Source organism: Monodon monoceros, unplaced genomic scaffold, assembly GCF_005190385.1.
Source record: "Monodon monoceros isolate NGI ecotype Baffin Bay Population unplaced genomic scaffold, NGI_Narwhal_1 Super_Scaffold_4, whole genome shotgun sequence".
Taxonomy (NCBI): Eukaryota; Metazoa; Chordata; class Mammalia; order Artiodactyla; family Monodontidae; genus Monodon; species Monodon monoceros.
In genome coordinates this window covers 70448357-70473260 of record NW_021703781.1, presented here as the reverse complement: position 1 = coordinate 70473260, position 24904 = coordinate 70448357, and the positions used below count along the sequence as shown (strand labels likewise).

At 38.3% G+C, this 24904-nt stretch overlaps 1 protein-coding gene and 2 non-coding genes across 3 annotated transcripts in view; all 3 read left to right on the top strand.

Annotated features, from left to right (window-relative positions):
* Nucleotides 1-24904, top strand: part of EIF3A (eukaryotic translation initiation factor 3 subunit A) — a 33389-nt gene that overhangs the window by 7150 nt on the left and 1335 nt on the right. The window contains exons 3-21 of the mRNA XM_029245379.1: nucleotides 52-188; nucleotides 581-744; nucleotides 2292-2491; nucleotides 3689-3897; nucleotides 5392-5563; nucleotides 9100-9204; nucleotides 9582-9680; nucleotides 11188-11304; nucleotides 11549-11734; nucleotides 12364-12711; nucleotides 13366-13470; nucleotides 13560-13673; nucleotides 15139-15261; nucleotides 15806-15959; nucleotides 16749-16933; nucleotides 19326-19414; nucleotides 19977-20665; nucleotides 23047-23248; nucleotides 23961-24142. Of these exons, the coding sequence (XP_029101212.1) occupies nucleotides 52-188; nucleotides 581-744; nucleotides 2292-2491; nucleotides 3689-3897; nucleotides 5392-5563; nucleotides 9100-9204; nucleotides 9582-9680; nucleotides 11188-11304; nucleotides 11549-11734; nucleotides 12364-12711; nucleotides 13366-13470; nucleotides 13560-13673; nucleotides 15139-15261; nucleotides 15806-15959; nucleotides 16749-16933; nucleotides 19326-19414; nucleotides 19977-20665; nucleotides 23047-23248; nucleotides 23961-24142 (3580 nt within the window). The remainder of the gene's footprint in view (nucleotides 1-51; nucleotides 189-580; nucleotides 745-2291; nucleotides 2492-3688; nucleotides 3898-5391; nucleotides 5564-9099; nucleotides 9205-9581; nucleotides 9681-11187; nucleotides 11305-11548; nucleotides 11735-12363; nucleotides 12712-13365; nucleotides 13471-13559; nucleotides 13674-15138; nucleotides 15262-15805; nucleotides 15960-16748; nucleotides 16934-19325; nucleotides 19415-19976; nucleotides 20666-23046; nucleotides 23249-23960; nucleotides 24143-24904) is intronic.
* On the top strand, nucleotides 9305-9436 carry LOC114883521. The gene has a single exon (XR_003790614.1). It is a non-coding gene; the product is annotated as a small nucleolar RNA SNORA19 (small nucleolar RNA).
* On the top strand, nucleotides 10728-10857 carry LOC114883518. The gene has a single exon (XR_003790612.1). It is a non-coding gene; the product is annotated as a small nucleolar RNA SNORA19 (small nucleolar RNA).

Here is a 24904-nt window from a genome sequence, read left to right as displayed (position 1 = left end):
AAAATATTTTATGGTTTGTTGGGGAAAGTTTTATTTATTTATTTTGTCTAGGTGAACATCAAATCTCTGGAGGATGTTGTTAGGGCATACTTGAAATTGGCAGAGGAGAAAACTGAAGCTGCTAAAGAAGAATCCCAGCAGATGGTCTTAGACATAGAAGATCTGGATAATATTCAAACTCCTGAGAGGTGTGTGGATTAAATTGCTAAGTAAATTTTTCTCAGTTTTTCTTTACATGTGTCTCCATCATACCCATTTGAAGTAGATGTTTGCTAGAAAGAATGCTTATCTTTGAAGTTTTAAATGTATGGTAACCTTAAGTCATGTACTATTCAAAGTTCATAAAGGTGGAAAATTACAACCATCAGATAGGAGGGTGTATACTAATTTAAATGGCTGTAATACAGGTTGGGAATTCAAATACTTTGACACTAAGTGATAGCTTTACAGTGTGTCCAGAGTTGTAGTAAACATTTAAACTATTTTATAATGATCAATTTTGGTTTTGGTTTTATAATCATATGGCAAAGTAGGAAACCATGTCTAAAATTGTTTTCAATGTTTTTAAATATTTTTGTAGTGTTCTCCTAAGTGCTGTAAGTGGTGAAGACACTCAGGATCGTACCGACAGATTACTTTTAACTCCATGGGTTAAATTCCTGTGGGAATCATACAGACAGTGTTTGGACCTTCTTCGAAACAATTCTAGAGTAGAGCGTCTCTACCATGATATTGCCCAACAAGGTAAAACAAGAACTGATTTGAAAGTTGACTTAGGGATAGGTTTTGCAAAAGATTAACTGTTAAAGTTAACCTCCTTTTCTCTGTAGTACTTATTTTACATAGTTTTTATTGTTGTAGATGATTAGCATTCATTTGAATATTATATAAATGATTATAAGAAACTTGTTTCATTAGTCAAGGTATTTCTCTATATTCCACTGATGTCTGAAACACCTTTTAAAGTCATTTTGGAATTTTCCAAGTGACTGAAAAGATAAACTTAACTTTTTGATTGCTTTCTGGCAAACTTGAGTTCTACTTTTGACTCTACAACATATTCTTTGGCAAGCTACTTAACCATGTACAGGGTTTCTGAAGTCTTTTTAAGGTCCAGAAGACTTACATGATTCTATGAAAAACTATATATTTTTCCTTTCTTAAACAGTGTTACTGAATATAGAACTAAACCTTGATGACTCAGGATCATCATAAAAAGTATCTAGTAGTTAATACTGCATGCACTTTTAATCTGAAGAACTGTGTTAAGTCTGTTTTCCTAATCTTGTCTTTTTGCCTTACTGTCAATGCAGCCTTTTAACTGTAAGTGACTTGAGAGTGGCTCTTGGCTTTTTCTTACTTTGGCCTTAGGCACAAGCAGGTGTTGCCATTCTTTTTAATATGGGGCTGATTGGCTGATCTGTTTCGTTATGGCTAGCATATGTGAATTTTCATTAACACAAGCTAGGGCTTTTTGATAACAGTTGAGATAAATATTAACTTGTAGTTAAACTGCATCCTTTGAAATAGAAATACTCTTTTTTAGGGGAAGGACAAAAGTTATTTTAGCATAGCTTTTTTTTTTTTTTTTTTTTTTTTTTGTGGTATGCGGGCCTCTCACTGTTGTGGCCTCTCCCATTGCGGAGCACAGGCTCTGGACGCACAGCCTCAGCGGCCATGGCTCACGGGCCCAGCCGCTCCACGGCATGTGGGATCTTCCTGGACCGGGGCACGAACCCGTGTCCCCTGCATCGGCAGGCGGACTCTCAACCACTGCGCCACCAGGGAAGCCCAGTATTGCATTTTTGACAGTAGAAAATGACTATGTATTTTAATGGTGGAGCAAGTACTTCATTTGCACATCTGTGTACACAGTTGAAATTAGGTTACCACACACCCCCAATTTGTATTATTTAGTTTTAATTAGTGCAAAAGCTTGTTTTCTAGTAACTTAGATAGGAAAGTTCATTGTATTTCAGACCAGAATTTTTTTGCTCTTTTAGGGTTTGAAGTGTTTGAAAGGTGAGTCCCTCCTAGACCTAAATTTGAATCGCTTCCTTTTGTAAACTCTCCCAGAACCGTATTTTAGTCCTAGACCAGGACTGATGACTATGTCTAAAAGGTGGTCAGGGCACATGAAGTGAGTTATGACTCTGATCACTTCTAAAGACTGATGGTGAGTTTGGTAAATCTTGTTAAAATAACTGACCTTAGTATATGAAATAAAACCTATTCAAATACTTAAGTTGATGGTGGAAAGTACCTAATATATTTTACACTTATGCTTATAGCTTTCAAATTCTGCCTCCAATATACCCGTAAGGCTGAATTCCGTAAGCTGTGTGACAATTTGAGAATGCACTTGTCTCAGATTCAACGCCACCATAACCAAAGTACAGCAATCAATCTTAATAATCCAGAGAGCCAGTCCATGCATTTGGAAACCAGGCTCGTTCAGTTGGACAGTGCTATCAGCATGGAATTGTGGCAGGTATGTTGTGAATTGTTAGCTTTTCTTTGTAGTAATAACAGCCCATATTACCTTTTTTTTCTTAATGAGTATCTGCATCTTGATAATCTGTTGGTTAATTTCAATGGATAGGTGACAAATTTAAGGTTGTCTAATGGAGTAGGAAGAGTTCTGGACAGGAAGTCTCAGATATTTTGGTTCTTGATGCCTGCTGTCAGTTCTGAGCCAAATCATGTAATCTTTTTCAGACCTCAGTGCTCAAAGTATGGCTTAATGCTTGGAGGATATGCATTTACAAAATTTTTAAAAGAAGTTTCATGGTGGTTTTGTGTCTGTTTACTCTGATTAAAAAAAAGTCTAAGTTCATCTTTCCATCTTATTTTTGTAGTAATTTTATTGTATTTTATAAAAGTATTGGTGGCAACAGGTTAGAAATGACAAAGATGAACTTGTCCTTTACCGCAGAGAGCTACAGAAGCACTGCACTAGATTATCTCCTAGATATTTCAGTGCTGCCCTGACTTAGTAAGCTATGCACAGTGAATATCATACATTGGAGATCCCAGTGGTGTTGGGAATCTTGTCCTCAGCATGGCCTTTTTACTCTAAGAATTCTGCAAAGACATTTTCACATGAATTGTTTTTATATATTTGATTCCCCCACCAAATCTAATTGAAATTGCAGAGGAAGAAACTAAAAATTGGTAGTTTTTCAGCCAAGTGGAAATGTGATTTCCCGCTCTCTCCCCATATTTTCCTTTTCTGTAGGGTACACCCTTGGAATACTGTCTGATGAACTAAAGAGGAAAAAAAGTTCAATAGAAGACAAGTAAACACGCTTAGTATAGGAAAAATAGATAAGTAAAAGGGAGAAAATATCCATTATCACTCAAATAACCTCTATATTGTGTTTTATATCCTTTGAGATTAAAATATATATTCCCTCAAGCGGTATGATAATATGCATATTTTTTTAAAAAGTTTGGGCAATCTACTTTAAGCAGTTTAAGGATTTAGTGTTTTTGTAATTGTGATTTTTTTCTGAAATATATCAGATATTGAATTATAGACGAATAAAGAGAACCAACCACACATGAAGGCATTTTATTTGCCATTTTTATTCTTGTGTTCTGTATTTTAAGTTTCATAAAGAGATTTGAGCTAGATTTGTTTGTTTGTTTAGAATGCAATGACTGTAATTTGTACCACTAATTTTAGGAAGCATTCAAAGCTGTGGAAGATATTCATGGGCTCTTCTCCTTGTCTAAAAAACCGCCCAAACCTCAGTTGATGGCAAATTATTATAACAAAGTCTCAACTGTGTTTTGGAAATCTGGAAATGCTCTTTTTCATGCATCTACACTCCATCGTCTTTATCATTTATCTAGAGAAATGAGAAAGAATCTTACACAAGAAGAGATGCAAAGGTAAGAGTCTTATTATCAGATAGTATTGAAATTATGAAAGAAATAACTTCTAAATGGCATGATAGTGTTTGATGAGGGTTTCTCAGCTTGTGCACTGTTGACATTTGGGGCTGGTTCATTCTTTGTTGTGGAGGGGACTGCATTCAGGATCTTCAGCAGCATCCCTGGTTTACCCACTGGGTGCCAGTAGCAGTCCTTCCAGTTGTAGCTACCAAAAATATCTTGACGTGGTTCTTCTTGGGCAGTATTCTTGGTCTTCAGTAGCTATCTTTTATCTGATAACTCTCCAACTGAGAAAATGGAATATTAGGAAAGTCAGTGTTAAGGTATGAGCTTTCTATCCGCGTATGGGTATTTAGAATCTAGGAACTAACTAGACAAAACAAATGAGTACTTCTATCAAGTAACTTTTTCCCAACTATAAAACATTAACTGTATAGAATATTTGGTGTGTGTATTTTTATGTAGATAGATAGTCTATAACCTAACAATCTAAAGACCATTTTATTTTTTTAACATACATACTTTTCTTTCAGTCATGTTTGGTTTTTATTGTACATTTCAGTTGGGCTTAGGCAACTCACATACCGTATCCTATTGGTAGACCATGTTATTTTGGCCTCTAGTAGAAATATATACACCAGATTGTTTTCCTTTTAGCTTTTAAAGCAATACATGGAACCAAATAAATGAATTTTTCTAGTATGTATTTTAAAAAAATAACTCTTGAGGATAGTGTTCATTATGTCATTCACTGTCCTGTACATAATCCATGTCTGTTTGGGATAAGAAAAAACCTGATTTTCCTTTGTTGTTTCTATACTCTCCCATTAGAAAATACTATAAGAGTACTGTCATAATCATTAAGCTGTCTTGCTCTATGTACGTTATTTTCCTTAATCCTCACAACAGCCTTGTGACTCAGAAAATGAAGTATTTTGCCTAAGGTTCCAGTCTTGGGAATCGTGAAGCTCAGATTCCAACTCTAGACTCTTGTGCTCCAGAGCGCACAATCCTTAGTGTCCTACGGTGCTCTGAATTCAACCCGACTTTCCTTTTGTGTTTTAAGGAAGCTTTAGCTTTTGACCCCCACCTTCCATAATTATGTTCACTTATGGTCCTTGTAATTTTTTCCTCTTTCTTAATTGTCATTTTTCCCTTCGTTTTAAAAGCTGCCTTAAATGTTTTTATAAGGAAGTATGGGGTACATGCAAATGTGTCTGTTCTGCCGCTTTACCCACAGTCTTTATAGCTAGAAGACATTGACGGTAGTAAGCGGGTGAATGAAGTTCTGCTTCTCCAAGTGTTCATTTTAGCATAGTCCATTTCTCTTTTAATTAATCCCATGCTTTGACGAATGCTTATGAGTACAGTTTACCATGGTGGTGTACATATTCTATCAGTGGCATATTTTACTAGAGGATTAAAGAGAAGTGTCTTTCTGCTTATCAAGTAACATTTACACATTTAACAGATTGTAACTTTGTTCTCCAGAATGTCTACTAGAGTCCTTTTGGCCACTCTTTCCATCCCCATTACCCCTGAGCGTACTGATATTGCTCGACTTCTGGATATGGACGGCATTATAGTTGAAAAACAGCGTCGCCTTGCAACACTGCTAGGCCTGCAAGCCCCACCAACGCGAATTGGCCTTATTAACGATATGGTTGGTATAAGTTTTAGCATTCTTATGGCTTTGAACAGAAAGCTATATGGTCAGGTTTTATAATTTATGATCATTAAATGCTGGGAATTCTGATGCATGGACAATTTTGAGAACCACTGGTGTAAGTCAACACTGTGTTCATTTGAGGTGTTTTGTCTTGAGTGAGCTGGGGTTAAATTTGATGTAGCAGACAAGACTTGGACTAGCTTCAAGGAATAATATGGGCCACTTGGTAAGAGAAGTGATGATGGGCAAGAATGTTCAGGGGTAATAGAAAAAAATCAAGCTGATAGGTGTTAGAAATACGATAATGAGGCTAGGAAAGAATGTGAGTTAGATTAGGCCCAATTCTGGACAGTTAAAATGTTTCCAACTTTTTTCTTTTAAACTTTCATTGTATGTTACTAAGGCAGTGATTCTTAATCAGGGCTATGCACTGAAATTTTGTGAAGTACTTTTTAAAATGCAGATTTCTAGGTTTCACCCACTGCATTCACTAAATCAGTTTCAGAATATGGAGCCTAAGATTTTGTATCTTCACAATGTTTTACATTGGAATCTTTAATTCCGTGGAAATTTATCACGTGAGTGTCTGTTACATGCCAGGCAAGTGATGCTTAAATGGAATTTGCACTCTTAGAGGAGTTTAGATTTTAGAGATTCTGATTAACAGTAATAGTCTGACTTAGTGGTTATTGTGGTACACCTCCAGCAAATTACTTTGGGACAAGAGAAAAAAGAGGGACAGGTATTAGAGAATAGGCCTTACTTTACTGGCAGTCAATTAATTTAGATAAAAATTAACACAATTTTTATATGGCAACAGTTTTCTCTTGTAACATACTGCTTTGTATAGTAGCAAGGCAAATTCCCTTTGTGGTCAACTTTTATAAAAAAACTTAATATCTAAAACAGTATTTCTCTGTCTTTGTATGCCTCCATGTTTTATTCTGCTTCCACTTGCAAAAATCAGCTTTGTGTTTTGGAAAGTTTCTATGGGACTGAATTAAATTATAAAACAACAGCATTGTGTTTAGGAAGAGGTCTTACTAGCAAAAAATTTTTTAAATACTGAAAAATGTGCCAAACTGGAAGTATAATCCATATCTCTTGAGCCCATGTCTGTACATAGCACACCTTAATGTTAAAGATACTTATTCAGGGGTGAGTATTGGTGGGATCAGGGTCAGTAGCCAGGACATCCAGATCTGGGTCCTCATTGTACCCATAGATAAATGTTTAAAAGAAAGGTACTGGTTGGTGCCAGATGAATAGAATAGCTAACTTGAGTTCACCATATGTACAAGGTCGAGACCTGAGTTTTGGCCTCATATAACTAAATTCATAACCACCAAGAGAATGATTCTAATATCTCAGGAACAGACTCAAATTAATCAAGTTCATAAGGTATTGTTAGGTCAGAAAGCCAATTAGTAATTTTAGAGAGAAATGTACTTTAATAGATTATGGTAGCCTGTCTAGCACATTCCCTATTTGGAGGGGGTGCTAAATGGAAAATCTAGAATAATTATTTATTTATTTTAAATCGAATTGTAGTTGGTTTACAGTGTTGTGTTAATTTTTGCTGTACAGCAAAGTGATTCAGTTATACATGTATGTACATTTTTTAAATATTCTTTTCCATTATGGCCTATCTCAGGATACTGAATATAGTTCCCTGTGCTGTATAGTAGGACCTTGTTGTTTATTCTGTATGGAAGAGTTTGCATCTGCTAACCCCAAACTCCCAGTCCGTCTCTATACCCTGCACCCCCAGCAGCCGCCAGTCTATGCTCTGTGGGTCTGTTTCTGTTTCATAGATAGGTTCATTCGTGTCATATTTTAGAATCCACATATAAGTGATATCATATGGTGTTTGTCTTTCTCTTTTTGACTTCACTTAGTATGATAATCTGGTTGCATCCATGTTGCTGCAAACGGCATTATGTTTTTTGTATGGCTGAGTAGTATTCCTCTGTGTGTGTGTGTGTGTGTGTGTGTGTGTGTATGTATTACGTCGTCTTTATCCATTCATCTGTTGATGGAAATTTAGGTTGTTTCCGTGTCCTGGCTATTGTGGATAGTGCAGCTGTGAACATAGGGCTGATGTATCGTTTTTAATTATAGTTTTGCCCAGATATATGCCCAGGAGTGGGATTGATGGGTCATATGGTAATTCTAATTTTAGTTTTCTGAGGAACCTCCATACTGTTCTCCATAGTGGCTGCCCCGATTTACATTCCCACCAGCAGTGCAGGAGGGTTCCTTTTTCTCCACACCTTCTCCAGGATTTATTTGTAGACTTTTTGATGATGGCTATAGAATAATTTCTTGATAGGAATGAAATCAGGACTGGGGGAATTTTATTTGAATGCTTGTATCACATCGTATTCCTATAAACATACAAGGGCACTTACAAGGGAAGTATTCAAATGCTGTGGGACATCAGTCATGCACGCATTTTGCACTGGAGATAAACCTAGAGTGCTCGAGAGCGTGGACATCCTCCTGTCTTGGAGATGGGATCTGCCAACAGTTGCCTCAGTTTGGAACCTAGTCTGTAGGGGTACGTGCTCCTGTGCTTTGGGGGTCTTGGTTTGTTGGCTGCAGTTGTTCTCTCTTTGGGTTAGCAGTTTCCAACAAGTAAAGGATAAAGGTCACATGCACTGCATGTAGTTAGAGCACAGGTAAGATAGGATTTGGTAATGGGCAGTTTTGGAGTTTATAAAATTATACCACTTTTTTGTCTCCTTTGTGAGGGCGGTTTATGCAAGCAGCATCTTTATTGTGAAAGGAAGTTGAGTTCTATTCAAATATAAACTTAAAATGTATTAAACTGTAACTTTTTTTAAAGTACAAATCATAAATGTAATTGGCATAAATTCTCAAAAGATTTTTCCAGTCAACACTCTCCCATTTCCCCCAAGAAGAACCACTGTCCTGATTTATAACACCACAGATTAATTTTCCCTGTTTGTATATTTTATATGAAATTTAAATTTCACATAAATGGAATAATATGTGAAATTCTTTTCCTCACCATCTGGGAGATTTATTCATGTATTGAATGTAGCTGTGCTTTCTTTGACCGTTTCTGTATATTATGTGAACCTATCCCTTTTTGTCCTGAGTTTTTTTTGAGTTTGTGGCTATCAGGAGTGACGCTGCTGTAATAACTTTTGTGTGATAAAGTTGTTTGTAAACTGGTATTTTACTTGTTATTGATAATAAATTAGTCGATGTTGGCCACACAAATTGTCTTTGTAAATATTTTGATTGTGTTGATGAGTTTTTATTTCCCTTGTAAATTCTTTTGGGGTTTCACTGTAGAGAGCTGCATAATTTGGGGCAGGAGACTCAGAGTAGTGGTCCTGGATTTCTTTTTCATAAATTTCAAGGAGGTGAGGTTGAGGCTAGATAATCTTAGAGTCATATCCCAGATTTCCAATCTTATATTTTTCTTTAATTTATAATCATTTCAGAATCCCAGTTGAAAACACCTTCAGCGTTTAAACCTTTTGTTTTGCTTACTGTAGGTCAGATTCAATGTGCTACAGTATGTTGTCCCAGAAGTAAAAGACCTTTACAATTGGCTAGAAGTCGAATTTAACCCACTAAAACTCTGTGACAGAGTCACAAAGGTAAGCTTTGGTTACATTACCACGTAGCCAGCCCTGTTGTAGTTTTAGGTTGTATTTTTATTTGTTAAGAGAGAAGTGTTGTCCTGTGTGTTTGAATTTGGTGCACATTTCATTGTCTTTTTTTTTTTTTATGTCAAGAGAAAAGATATTTCTGATATGCTAAATAAACCTTTGGAGGTAAATTAGCAGCATGACTAATTTAGCCATTGCTGTCAGTCGCCTTCAGACAACAGCCAATAGCTGCATATTACCTTTTGTATTTCTTTGCATTGTGTGGTGGTTTTGTATGTTAAGAAAATTGAAAAAAAATATCTCAGGTGTTTTAGTATTTGTCGTGTAGAAAATATAACTCTTTTTCAATTTAATGGATTTTATAGGTTTTAAATTGGGTAAGGGAGCAACCTGAAAAGGAGCCAGAGTTACAACAGTATGTCCCACAGCTGCAAAACAACACCATACTCCGGCTTCTCCAGCAGGTAAAGATGAAAAAAATGAATGTTTTATGGACGAGCTGTAATTTCTCCCTTGATTGTTTTGATCACAAAACTAAAAAATGTAGGAATAGCCTAGAAAATGAAAGCCTCCCCAAATTCTACCCTCCACCAAAATTAGTTTTATTATTTATCTGTTTGATTTGAAAAAACAATTATGTGATTCATAACTGCTTTTGTCTCTTTTTTTGTTGACCACTGTCTTCGTACATTTTTCCTTGTTAGCCGTTATGTCTTATTCCTTTTAATACGTACGTAGTTTTTCATTGTCTAAAGGTACCATGATTTATTTATTCAGAGTCTATTGTTGGAATTTTTTTTTTCTTTTTTTTTGCGGTATGCGGGCCTCTCACTGTTGTGGCTTCTCCCGTTGCGGAGCACAGGCTCCAGACGTGCAGGCTCAGCGGCCATGGCTCATGGGCCCAGCCGCTCCGCGGCATGTGGGATCTTCCCAGACCAGGGCACGAACCCGTGTCCCCTGCATTGGCAGGCAGACTCTTCAACCACTGCGCCACCAGGGAAGCCCTGATGGAAATTTTTTAGTTTTTTTGCTGTCATAAAATGTTGCAGTAGTGAGCATCTTCTGTACTTGTATCTTTGCATTCTTCTGTGATTTCCTGTAGCTAAGAAGTGGAATTAGTCATGGTCTACACATTTAAAGCTTTAATAGATCCTCAAAGATCAAATTCATGGGCCCTCCCACCAGTAGTGAACAAGAAATAGAAAGCCTTTTTTCCTGCTAACACTAAGTATTATCAGTCTTTTTTTTTTTTTTTGGCTGCACTGCGCGGCCTATGGGATCTTAGTTCCCTAACCAGGGATAGAACCCGTGCTCCTTGTGTTGGAAGCACAGAGTCTAAACCACTGGACCGCCAGGGAAGTCCCAGTATTGTCAGTCTTTTAACGTATTTTAGCCCACCTTTGTACTTAAGTTTGAATATTATGGTTTCTAATATGGCTTTAATGATCCTGTTTTGTCTTCCATTTGTTTCATTTGGGGGGCGCTTTTACTATATGTTCACTTTCATATTTGTGCACATTTCATTGACCTGCTTTCTCTCCTGTATGTGAGCAGTGTTATTTCTTATGTGCTATACAAATAATTGAAGGTTAATTAGCAGTATAACTAAGTAGTAATACTGCCAGTCTCCTTCAGACAAATAAACAATTTTATTAAGTGTTCAGATGAATTAGGTAAGTAGCAGGTCTCTATCTACAAATATGTGACCATTTAGATGGTTTTTTTTTTTTTTTAATGAAACTAGGATATGAAAGGATTATGTGATGGTTCAAAATATAACATAATCCTTTGAAATAGCCTTGGATTGTAATTCCAGCTCCAGCAATGTACTGTTAACATACTCTGAGCTTCAGTTTTCTTTTCTTTGAAAAATAGGCTAAATTTCTACTTTCCATGGTTGTCATGAGACTCCACATAAAAATTGCTGAATAAATGATAGCTATTATTACTAACCTTGTGTTTTTTATGCAGGTGGCACAAATTTATCAGAGCATTGAGTTTTCTCGTTTGACTTCTCTGGTTCCTTTTGTTGATGCTTTCCAACTGGAACGGGCCATAGTAGATGCAGCCAGGCACTGCGACCTTCAGGTAGGTGCTGCAAGGGGACTCTGAGGTTGGAGGCCTTTGAGGACGAAAAAACGCATACTCTTTGTTTCTCAGCTTTTGGTACAGTGGCACCGTTGTAAAGCTTTATTGAATTAATCTTCTAGCTTTTATATTTGACATTCTTCAGTTAATTTTTTATTTGAAATTTTAATCAAGTTATTCATTTGTAGAATGACTATATTTGCATGTAGATTTAACTGTTGATAATACCATTTAATTTTCAAAGGTTCGTATTGACCACACATCTCGGACCCTTAGTTTTGGATCTGATTTGAATTATGCTACTCGAGAAGATGCTCCAATTGGTCCTCATCTGCAGAGCATGCCTTCAGAACAGATCAGAAATCAGCTGACAGCCATGTCCTCAGTACTTGCAAAAGCCCTTGAAGTCATTAAGCCAGCTCATATACTGGTATGTATCTTTGGGAGAAATGGACTACAGAATTTTGAGGGGCCCTTATGTCTTTCACAAAAAGGTTTGAGACGATGTCTGAGAGAAGGGATTTATTATATATTTCCTATTGATATTTAGTTGTATTTGATAGTTTTGGTATTTTATCAAATATCTTTATCAGATATACAGATCTTTGAGCTTCCTTCCATGGGATAAAATGATAACACTACTCGGGTAATGTGATAAACGGAGTACTGTTAAACCGTACAATAACAGACCACATGTGATGACCCTCCAAATAGGGGAGTACTATGATTGGGCTTTTCCTTTCTGCTTCAGTTGTTTCTTGTTTGTGAGCTCTGTTAGTATTCCACCTTGGCTTGAACACTTTAAAGTAGATCTGGTTCAGGGAAAAGTCAACCTAGCAGATAAACGTTCTTCAGCTATGTCATTACTGTTAAAGACTTCAAGTAGGAGTAGCGCCATAGTATTTGGTACTGGGAACCAGTAGCTTGAATAATGTTATCGTCTGTTATTAACTGCAGATGCATGCATGTAAGGATAATATATTAGGATTATGTAATATTTTTGATGTCTGATACCATGGTATGTCGCTTAAATTTTTTTTAATGCATTTGTTTTTGAAGCAAGAGAAAGAAGAACAGCATCAGTTGGCTGTTACTGCATACCTTAAAAATTCACGGAAAGAGCATCAGCGTATCCTGGCTCGCCGGCAGACAATTGAGGAAAGGAAAGAGCGACTTGAGAGTCTGAATATTCAGCGTGAGAAAGAAGAGCTGGAGCAGAGGGAAGCTGAACTCCAGAAAGTACGGAAGGCTGAAGAAGAGAGGCTGCGACAGGAGGCAAAGGAGAGAGAGAAGGAGCGTATCTTACAGGAACATGAACAAATCAAGAAGAAAACTGTTCGTGAGCGTTTGGAGCAGATCAAGAAGACAGAACTGGGAGCCAAAGCGTTCAAAGATATTGACATTGAAGTATGTAGCATATTATGCATTAAAAACTTCAGTTTTATTCGGGTCTCTTAGAAGCACAGTTCTTTTTTTTTTTTTTTTGCGGTACGCAGGCCTCTCACTGTTGTGGCCTCTGCCGTTGCGGAGCACAGGTTCCGGACACGCACGCTCAGCGACCATGGCTCACGGGCCCAGCCGCTCCGCGGCATGTGGGATCTTCCCGGACCAGGGCACAAACCTGTGTCCCCTGCATTGGCAGGCGGACTCTCAACCACTGTGCCACCAGGGAAGCCCAGAAGCACAGTTCTTTACCATTTATTGGTTTATTTTGGGTTATTTCACTCATTTTGATACAGCTAGTTCATTAATCTCTGAAGTAAGCATTTGTTTTTAGTGATGCTACAGTTTTTAGCTGCTGTTGAATTGGAGTTTGGATACGGTAGAATGGAGGAATAAGAAATAGATGTTAAGATTACATTGTTTTTCCCTACAATCAAGTGGAAATAAGGCTATTTTAAAACATTTTTATATTGCCTGAATTTACCCATTGCAAACATTTGCCCATTATAAAGAAAGTAATTTAGCATATGTTTCTAGAAAGAAATGGTGCTCCATATTGACTGCTATGCACTTCTTTTATACTCTTATTAATTATGGTGCGTTTGTATTACTTTCCAGGACCTTGAAGAATTGGATCCCGATTTCATCATGGCTAAACAGGTTGAACAACTGGAGAAAGAAAAGAAGGAACTTCAGGAACGCTTAAAGAATCAAGAAAAAAAGGTAAATGAAAGAACTGGTGAACTTTAACATGCCAAGTTTAAAAGAATTTTTTTTTTTTTTTAAACAACACTTGTTTTCATGACATTCAGATTGACTACTTTGAAAGAGCTAAACGTTTGGAAGAAATCCCTTTGATAAAGAGTGCTTATGAAGAACAGAGAATTAAAGACATGGATCTGTGGGAACAACAAGAAGAAGAAAGAGTAAGGTTTTCATTTAATTATGTTTTCAGACTGTAAGCTATAATTAAGTCCTCTGCCAGTAATGGGAACAGGGTTTCAAATTGATTTTTGTATTTTGCCAGATATGGTGCTTAAATGGCTGCATGCTAACAGATTGGTAGACAGACAGATTTTCAGAATAGAGATTAAAAAATGAAACTTGTAAAATACAAAGGATAGCTGAAAAATTTATTTTAAAAAAACCCAGCAATTCACATGCTGCATAATACAATTCACATGCCACGTATTTCACCAATTTAAAGGGTGCAGTTGATGGTTTTAGTGTATTTACAGAATTGTGCAACCTAATTTTAGAACATACCCCAAAAGAAACTTCATACCTTAGCAGTCACTCCGTTTTCTCTCCACTCCCTCAGCAGCCACTAATCTCCTTTCTGTCTCTAGACTTGCCTGTTTTGGATATTTCTTATAGATGGAGTCATACAGTCTGGTTTTTTGTGACTGAACAGCTCCTTCTATAGTTTTGTTAGTCTGTATTGTATGTATTTACCTAACGATACAAAAGCAACATTTGCATATGCTTGTAGCGGCCACATTTGTAGCAAAAACGAGTGACCTCATTCCGGTTAAAAAAATAACCACAGGCAGGAGACAACACACAGCTATGGAGGCTGCCTCTCCTTCTTGGTTCCATTGGATTGTTGTCATTCTGGGCCTAGTGTTGCCAGTTTTTTTAGAAGTTGTAATTTGTGTGGTAATTCTTTAAATGTATGAAGTTAGAAAAAGAAAAGTGTTACAGACCAGCTAAAATGCTTAAGAGGATTTGCTCCATGTGCCCTGAAACCTTTTATTGTTTCACTTGGAGCACAAAGGAAAAGCTTTCCTATATGAGTAATTCATCGTGCCTTAACCTCCAGTTTTTGTTTTGTTTTTTTTTTTTGGCGGTACGCGGGCCTCTCACTGCTGTGGCCTCTCCCGTTGCGGAGCGCAGGCTCAGCGGCATGGCCCACGGGCCTAGCCGCTCCGCGGCATGTGGGATCTTCCCGGACATGTGGGATCTTCCCGGACCGGGGCACGAACCCGTGTCCCCTGCATCGGCAGGCGGACTCTTAACCACTGCGCCACCAGGGAAGCCCTCCAGTTGTTTTTAAGGAAGAAAATGCGTTAAATAATAAAGCCATAGTGCCTATTATACCATGAGGTATTTGTTATTTTGTTTTACTATATACATTTCAGTTTTTCCTCTATAAATGTTGTGGTACCATGGGGTTAAAACTGTTTCTTACAGATGCTCCAAGTTGTCTTTATCCATCTTCTGTCCCTGATTGTCTTCCTAGGGATGTGGTACCCTTCCATTTTTATGGCAGAATGGAAGGGGCAAAGGAACTTCCTGTAATTCTTCAAGAATATCTGTCAGGAATTGGGGATAAATTAGTAAGTAGATAATGAATACTTAGAAATTTAACTTTGTATCATATATTTGCAGATTACTACAATGCAGCTAGAACGGGAAAAGGCTCTTGAACATAAGAACCGAATGTCACGGATGCTTGAAGACAGAGATTTATTTGTAATGCGGCTCAAGGCAGCACGACAGTCTGTTTATGAGGTGAACTTACTGGTTTCAGGGAAACATCTATTCATGAGCTTTTGGGTTTTACCTTAAGGATTCTTCTTTAACCTGGTGGTACATTCTGTCTTGAGCTAACATTTATAATCGTCATTCAAATAATATTTTAATAGAGGTATCTTGAAATTATTTTATAGGCCAAGTAACCATCACTATGAACAAATTTTTCTGAAGGTGAAAGTGGACTGCATAAAATTTGCTTTTGATACAAGCTTTTGTTTATTCTTTGATTCAGAAAGGAAAAAACTAGATCAGAGTGTCCTGCTCTTAGTTTCTGACTTAATCATTTGATTTATTGTATAAAAATAAACCCACTGGGTATAGATAATATTGTCAGTTAAAAATTTAAAAAATTCGACATGCGAGAACTCCAGTCATTTGGAAATTTGGTTTTTATACTTAATGGTTGCTTTCTGTGGTTCCACGAAACTTGCAATGATTTTGTAAACTTAAAACTTACTGCCAGTTTGTAGCCCTTGAAAATTTGATTGTTTTTTATTTTTTGGTAACCATTCAATTACAGGAAAAACTTAAACAGTTTGAAGAGCGATTAGCAGAAGAAAGGCATAATCGTTTGGAAGAACGTAAAAGACAACGTAAAGAAGAACGAAGAATAACCTATTATAGAGAAAAGGAAGAGGAGGAGCAGAGGAGGGCAGAAGAAAAAATGATGAAAGGTAAAACTATATAGACAGACTGGAGGTATATGGGAAGGCTGGTGATAGGTCCAGTTTATACAGTCTTACTTAGAAAATAGAGGAATGTGGAACCAAGATGATTGGCTTCTTTTCTTTTTTTTTGCGGTATGCGGGCCTCTCACTGTTGTTGCCTCTCCCGTTGCGGAGCACAGGCTCCGGGTGCGCAGGCTCAGCGGCCATGGCTCAAGGGCCCAGCTGCTCCGCGGCATGTGGGATCCTCCCAGACCGGGGCACGAACCCGTGTCCCCTGCATCGGCAGGCGGACTCCCAACCACTGTGCCACCAGGGAAGCCCGATGATTGGCTTCTTAACTGCAGCTAACTAGTTCTCAGGTTCTGACAACCCAGCTTGTAGTTTTCTGCAGTTTGTTATCTGTGAGGGTGTTAGGTCCTCTGCCAGCTTATTTCCACATTTTTGGTGTTCTTTTGAAAATTCTGCCTTTTAATTTTTTATCACTATAGTCTATATAGTGTTAACATTTATTGAGCAACACATGCCAGATGAAGTCTCTCAGATGATCCTTTATCTGGCATCCCAGATGCTCAGGAGTTGGGGGAGGGCTGCTCCTTCAGTTGTGTTGAGCGGCATAATACTTGTGTTCTTGAATATTTCTGATATTCAAGTTTAACTGATTGTAAACTCTTTTAAAATTCTTAAAAAGAATTTCCTTCTACATTATGCTGCCTCTTTAATACCAGAGAAGTAGACCTAGCACTGGGGGAAGCGTGCAGGTAGGAGGCGCACTTTATAACCTGATACGTTGTACAGAGCGGGAAGAGAGAGAGCGTGCTGAACGGGCGAAACGTGAGGAGGAGCTTCGAGAATATCAGGAGCGGGTAAAGAAATTAGAAGAGGTTGAAAGGAAAAAACGCCAAAGGGAGCTGGAAATTGAAGAAAGGGAACGTCGTAGAGAGGAGGAGAGAAGACTTGGTGATGATTCACTTTCTAGAAAGGTAAGTATAGACATCACTCTGTTTTTATGTGATGTGTGTTTATCAGCCAGGTCTCTTGCATGATGCGTTTGGTCAATGTCAGTGTCTGGGCTTGGTGTTTTAAATCACATTATTCACGTTTCTTTTTAAGTCTGGTATTGCTTTGTCTTCCCAAAGACAGAAGGTTCCTAGGGGCAGTGGGGAGGGGATTAGAGTTGTCTGAGCAAAGTTTGGATTTTATAATAGGCTTCAGTTTGGAATACTTAATTCAGTAAGAACTAATCCCATGAAACTAAGTATTTGACAAAAAGTAACACAGTCGTATGGAAGAGGGACTGTTTTGGTCCCTTGAAAGGAGTTACTGTGAATTAGGAGGAGGATGTGAGGGTACTCAAAGGTGAATCTGGGGGACCAGCAGTATTCACCATCCCTTTAGGAGCTTGGTAGAAATGCAGAATCTCAGGCCCAGTGCCAAATCTTCTGATTCAGAGTCTGCATTTTAACAAGAGTACCAGGTGATTCAAATGCTGGTCTAAATGTTTATTTTTAATATGCATTCATGTCCAAAACTGACCTGTGTTTCTCATTTTATCTTGTGTAAAGGGGGGGTATCTCTTTAATCCCCTCTTCTGGTGGTGACATTGTACCTACTTAACCACAGTGTTTTGAACCCCTCCCTCTCCATTCTGTCCCTATGCTCCTGCCTTAATTCAGATTGTTTCTTTTTCCTGTATTACTTACTGGTCTTAACTATTTTCCCTGATCGTAATCTTCCCCAGCTTCACATTTTCCTCTGTACAGTGGCCTGCTTGGTTTTCATAATGCATATTTGATTGTTAGCCCTGCTCTTGGTTTCAAACCTTCCTTTTAGTGGTACTCATTGCTTAGAGCCAAAGGTAAAAAACATTCCTTAGCAGTCAGGGCCTTTTATGTTTATTGCTTTTTTCATTAGCTTCATCTATCACCATATTCTTCTTAGTCACCTATACGTTAGCTATTCTGAGCTAGTTTTATGCTTTATCGTGTCTGTGACATCTGCCTGCATGCTCTTTGTTTTTCCTGGGATGTGTCCATGCTGCCCTTTAAATAAAATACTGCTTATTTTTTAAGGTTAGAGATGAGTAGCTGGAGGTATGTGTGCCACACTTGTATCAAATGCTTAACTTTACTGGAGGACCTGCTACTAGTTATCTTTGTAGCCTTCAATTTGTTTTATAATATATAGATAAATTTTTAGTTTTGTTACTCTTGTTGCTAATTTCTATGAGTATTCTTTTTCTGTTGGGCACAAAGTGCTGTATGTGTGAAATCAGAGTTACAGTGTTCGATTTGCTACATCCTGTTAATTTGCTTCATCTTCTAAAGTAGATGAGGTAAATCACCCGTGGCTATGGGTTTCTAATTCTTTTCATTAGTTTTTGAAATTCTGTGTTCGTCCTTTTTTTTGTTGTTTCTGTTTGTGGGCCCCCCTCTTCCCTTTCAGTTGGAGAGTCTTTAGTTATCTGTTAATGTTTAACATGGTAACTAGTATATGCGGCTTTATTCCTGACATTTGGTTTGGTGTTTTTTATTTGCTTCCATGTCCCTGCCACTCACCCCTTCCTTTCTTTAAGCCAAACTTCAGAAGTTTTCTCAGCGCATTTGTTGTGCTTTTCTCTATTCTTTTAGTGATTACCATCTGTTCTTTTCAAAGTCTAAACTTGCAGTGTGTAAATTTTGAGAACTCTTCCCTCTCTTCAGAACAGAACAAAATTATGAGCACACCTTAAGTTTTATTGCCTCCAGTGCATTAAAACAATGCTAATCTCTCTATTTAGAAATCATTTAACAGTTTTACAACCTTGTTGGCAACATGATTTAGTTTAAAATATGTTTACACTGTTTATCACCTTTTCCCCTTTGCAGATAAGTTGTTTTGTAGAGTGTATATTTTATCAAGTATTTTTGTGTATGTCTCAAAAGAGGTTTCGTTTTTCTCTCTCAGTTGAATAATGGTTCATTGGTTTGGCCAGTTCAAAGTCATCCTCCTCCAGAAGTTTAGAGACCTGTGCTCACTGTCCTAGTACATAATGGGAGGAGGGTTCTTGATAATAGTCTTGGTCTTGTTACTTTTGTAGATACTCTGCTTTATTCCTTGGAAGCTCTGAGCATATGGTCTGTTATTCACCCGTTTTGGCATGTGTGCCCTGTCAGTCAGGATTCAATTTACTTAGAGCAGATAGAATTTCCTTAACTTAGGGAAATTTTTTCTCCTTTTCTTCTGGCCTTTCACAGTCCATCTCTTTTAACGTTTCACTTATTCTTTTCATCTCTTTGTCCTTTTGTTACTGGCTCTTTGAGATTCCTGTTCAGTTTATATGTTGATCAGTAGTGTTGCTAATGTAGTGCCTCTCATTACCTTTGCTCAATGTAGGACCCTCGTTGGGGTGATAGAGATGCAGAAGGCACATGGAGAAAAGTACCTGAAATAGATTCTGAGTGGAGAAGAGGCCCACCAGAGAAGTAAGTAGAGTTAAGGAAAATAGTACCAGCAAATCATAGATCCTGTTAATATCTTATCATTGTTTTTCTCATTTGGTTTATTTTGTAGGGGTGGGGAAAAGGGAGTCATGAAGAATTGTACACATGTCTGTTACTGAAATGTTTGCTTCAGTGCTGCTGTAATTACTGACTTATAAATATCTTGGGAAATATGTGCTTCAGTTTTTTTTTTCTTTTTAATTCCCTAAACTAATAGTATTGAGGTTAGAGTAAGAATGAACAGTTCCATAACATTTTTCTCATCGTTTTGAAAGCTTGTAGTAATAGATTTAGAAATTGCTACGGTATTCCTCATAAAGTGCAGATAACCTTTTAAAGGCACTTGTCTGCTTATTGGTTTAATTAATTGTTGATGTAAGATTTTGGATTCATGTTGTTTTTTTAGTGGAACATACTCTTTTAGGAGTAGGATTAATGAATTTAGACTGAAGTGATTTTTAGAAGTGAGTAACATCACTCCCAAAAAGATCACCTGCTTTTAAGAAAATTTACTCTTAAAGATGTTTGGCTTGTTACTCTGTAGGGAGTGGAGACGTGGAGAAGGGCGGGATGAAGAGAGGCCTCAAAGAAGAGATGAAGAACGACCAAAGCGTTTGGGGGATGATGAAGAGAGAGAGTCCTCTCTTAGACCAGACGATGATCGGGTTCCCCGGCGTGGCATGGATGACGACAGAGGCCCAAGACGTGGTCCTGATGAAGATCGGTTCTCTCGCCGAGGGGCAGACGATGACCGGCCTTTTTGGCGTAATGCAGATGACGACAGGCCTCCCAGACGAATTGGCGATGAAGACAGGGCTAGCTGGCGTCAGGCGGATGACGACAGACCACCTAGACGAGGACTGGATGAGGACAGAGGCAGCTGGCGCACAGCTGATGAGGACCGAGGACCTAGGCGTGGGATGGATGAGGACCGGGGGCTGCGCCGAGGAGCTGTGGATGAGGAGAGGCCATCCTGGCGGAACGCTGACGACGACCGTCCCAGGCGGGGCGTGGATGACGACCGGGGTCCCAGGCGTGGGCTGGATGACGATCGAGGACCTTGGCGGAGCTCCGACGATGACAGATTTTCCAGGCGCGGTGTGGATGATGACAGGGGGCCCTGGAGAAACACGGATGACGATCGGATCTCCAGACGGGCTGATGACGATCGGATCTCCAGACGGGCTGATGACGATCGGAGACCCGGTCCCTGGAGACCATTTGTCAAACCAGGTAAAATTCTGGTATTCAAGAAACCAGATTGGATGCTCTATAGATGTAATCTGCTTGATTTGTTTGCAGATACAACGTGAAATTCTACACCAGCTAATCTCCACTGTTCTGTAGAGGATAGCAAGTTATTTCAAACAAGGAGATCAGATCTCAGGTGGCAAATTACAGTTTGATAAGTAAGAAGTGTTCTTTTCAAATGCAAAAGGTGAAATTTTAACAGACTTATGACAGAGGTTGGGCCATGTTACTACGATTTTTAGATAAACTGGTCTTTTATCTTTCCTTGAATATTTCTGCAGTGACTTTTATGTCAAAAGCTTGCCTCTGAGATCTTTCACACCAAAACAACTAGCTTCACGCCCTTTTCTGCTTTAGTGATATATGCACTTTGTTTTCCTTCTTCCTTGTTGACTGCTTCTTTGAGGGCCCTTCCTTCTGTACCTGTCCCTAAGTATCTGTGTTCTTCAGGTTCTGTCCTGGACTAGCCTCCTCATATAAATAATGAAAAACAAAATATACTTAACTAAACATTTGTCTGTACTCTTGCCAACCATGGGATTATGTTCATGAGAGGAGCCCATTTCTTTACTTTGTCAGTCTTAGGCCCGCTCATCCTTTCATACTTTTTATTATTCTTGAGTAATGTATACAGGTCTGTGACTTCTGCTACTGTCTTCTCCAGATGACTTCTCCCCTTACCTTCAGACCTGTGTTTCCAACTTTATATTGCACCTGTAAGTGTTACTGACACTTCCAACTCAACCCATCAAAACTGAACCCCCGCCTTCTCCAAGACACACACACATACACACTTCAGGGGCACCACTGTCCATCTAATTGTATAAGATGGGAGTTCTTTGCTCTTTCATCCTTTTTCTTACATCTTTTCAGTAACCATTGTAATTTGTTCTAAATGCAAATTTGAGCAGCTTCCTGCCCTTTATCCTTAGTGGTTTCTGTGGCATACTTGTGTTTCTTCTCACTTCATTCCACTGTGAAGCTTTGTGACTTTGAGAAAGCCACCTAACTTTTCTGTGCCTTGTGTAAAATGGGGATAACAGTACAGTAGATTCTCATTAATTCGTGATAGTTAATGTAATATAAAGTCAGTGAATACTGAACCATTGCTCTTAAGGGAAGTACCAGGTTAGGTTTCTGTGAGTCCTCTGGTCAGTTTTTCAAGCAGTCAACACATAACCTTGTTTTATTTTTCTGTTTAAAGACACTTTATTTAATGTATGTTATTGATTCATTAGCATTGAACTTATGGCCAACAGCACTGTAACTCATTCCTGAAAGAAGCTTATCTAACACATTTACTTTTTCCCTAAGGCATATCCATTGCCTTCTTGTGCTTGGGACTGCTGGGGCGTAGGGCTGGTGGTGCACTTAAAAACTGAAATCACCAACAGAAAGCACAAAAATGTGAAAACGTGGCACTAACTATATCACCAAAAGGCTACTTGTTTAAAGTAGGAGAGCTGCAGCAAGAAGACAGCATTGTTTTGTTTGACCTCAGCTGAGAACAGGCCCGTCAGGCAACTCAAATATTTCACCACTCTGTATGTGTCTGCGAGTGACTTGTAAAAGTGCTAGAGTATTAATTTGGGGATTATAGATTTTAGCAAGTAGCAAATTAGCAAGTATGGAATAATCTACTTAGCTCAGCACTATGGGTAGGATTGAATGAGCTAATACAGGCAGAGGCGTTAGACTAGTTCTGTGGCACACAGTAATATAAATGTTAGTGACAATAATAATTATTAGCCTTACAGCTGTGATACATTTTCATTGAAATCTCTGCTTCCTTTGGTTTCTTTTTGTGCGTGCATGCGTACATGTATATATTGTTTCTGGTTTTGGACACCCCATGGCTAAGTGTGAGATATTGAGCAGGGCCAAAGGATTTATCCTTATTTCAGGACTTTTTATGGGTGGTAAATGGTGGGGGGCATGAATGTGAAAGGAAAGAGTCTTTAGTTAGAAAGGTTTTGAAAATGTTGCAAGGTATAAATGAACTAGTAATTGGGGTTCTGCCTCTCAGAGATCTAGATCCTACCCCTCACCCTTTGAGTTTTCTGCTTAAATGACTTGTCTTTACCATCAGAACAGATTTTTATACCTGAAATCTCTGCATATGGAACATTTAACCCAGGCTATAAAAGTTCCTATATGTTATATGTTAGAAAAACAATAATAGGTAGTCATAAATAGGAGTTGGTGGTTCCATGAAATGAGGTAAATGAATTTAGTTGGTTTTTTAAAAATGAGGTAGAGTGTCTTAATTAGCATTTGTAATGGTGATGGATTAACATCAAGATTTATGGCTGCCAATCTGTTTCTTGAGTGGAAATTTTTTTTTTCTTTTTTTAAAAACGTAGGTGGATGGAGAGAGAAAGAAAAAGCCAGAGAAGAGAGTTGGGGTCCACCTCGAGAATCAAGACCATCAGAAGACCGTGAATGGGATAGGGAAAAAGAGAGAGACCGAGATAATCAAGATCGTGATGAGAACGACAGGGATCCGGAGAGAGAAAGAGACAGAGAGAGAGATGGGGATCGAGAGGACCGCTTCAGACGGCCGAGGTTTGATATTCTAATTTTAAAAAAAAGTGTCTGTGGCATTACAGTTAGGATTCTTTTAATGCTCTCTTATGCATTCCCAACTATTTTTGAAAAATGGCTCATCCCCTTCATTTCCCCCAATTTATCTAGTAGAATCATAGTGTAGATTTAAAAAAAATTAGAGGTCATCTTAATTGAACCAGTTCCCTCTCTACAGAGTGAGGACATGGAGGCTGGAGCTGTGTGGCTGGCTGTGGGCTGTGTAGCTCTATGGCAGTGGAACCAGTCGAGGTTCTTCACTGCCAGTTGCTTTTCCCTTGTGGTTGAGGTCAGTTTATTGCCTTTAAATTATTAAAAGCCTCTTTACTTTTATTAGTAGTAAGAATTCTAGCTTACTTCCTCTGGTCAAAGTGGCTTTGTACTAATCTAGACCAGTACAGTTCAGTACAGTTTCCTGCAAGGATGAAAATGTCCTGTATATGTAATGTTTGTCTGGTAACCAGCAGTCACGTTTGACTGTTGAGCATTTGGAGTGAGTAATGACTGCTGTGTTGGACAGTGCAGAGCCAGGTGTTCTCATTTGACCTCCATGCCTGAGGCATCAGTTGGAGGTCAAGTCACGAGTTTAAACTATTCCTGTTACTATTTGCTAACTTGGATGTGATATATTCACTTAAAGTTAACCCGTAGAGTCTAATGACAGAACTTAACGTGTCATTTTGAATGGCTACAGGGATGAAGCTGGCTGGAGAAGAGGACCAGCTGAGGAATCTTCAAGCTGGAGAGATGCAAGTCGTCGCGACGACAGGGAGCGGGATGACCGCCGTCGGGAGAGGGATGAGCGCCGTGATCTGAGAGAGAGGCGAGATGACAGAGACCGAAGAGGACCTCCTCTCAGACCAGAGCGTGAGGAAGGTAGAGATGTTCTTTCTGTATGACCGCTGAACCCTGGAGAGCCATAATATATGAGGGAATTTGGGGTTTTGCTATGTCTTAAATTTGTATGAACACCAAAAACAAGATGGACACGTAGATCTTTTATTTCATTTAGAGTTCAAGGTTCTCACAAACTTACTCACTGGTTGCTTTGTGACGTTTAGCTCATCTTTAAATTTAAAGTATAGTAGTAGACTAATTCAATGGTGTAGTAAGCGATACCTATATTGATTTTACAAAAAGAGTTTATTTTATGTAAAGACGGAAAGAAGTAAGGTCCTGGTAGATAAGCACAAAGTATAAAACATTCTTTCTCTGGAATTGTAACAATGGAAGCTTTAGTAAAAAATGCTTTGTTTAAAATGACCGTAGCACTTAAGTAGTTGCCTCACAAGCTTTTACTATTTGGTTTGTTACAAACCAGATTGTAAGGGTATTTCTTCTTTGATAGCCGTAATGAAATATATTGTTTCATTTATTTGCTGTTAAATCTTCTTCAACAGGAGCCAAAAATCCTTTAAAAAATTTTTATTCAGCCAGATTTTTGTCACCTTATCCTAAATTTAAAAAAAAATTAGGACACTTCCTAGGCCGGTGATTTCTTCTTGCTTGCAAACTTATATTTCTAAGTCTGTATATTGTTTTGAAGGTTTTTCAGAAATTGTATCAAAATGATTAAAGTGTATTTATTTAGCTTTTATTGTTTTTTTTAAATGATGCTCTATCACTATCTTCAGTACA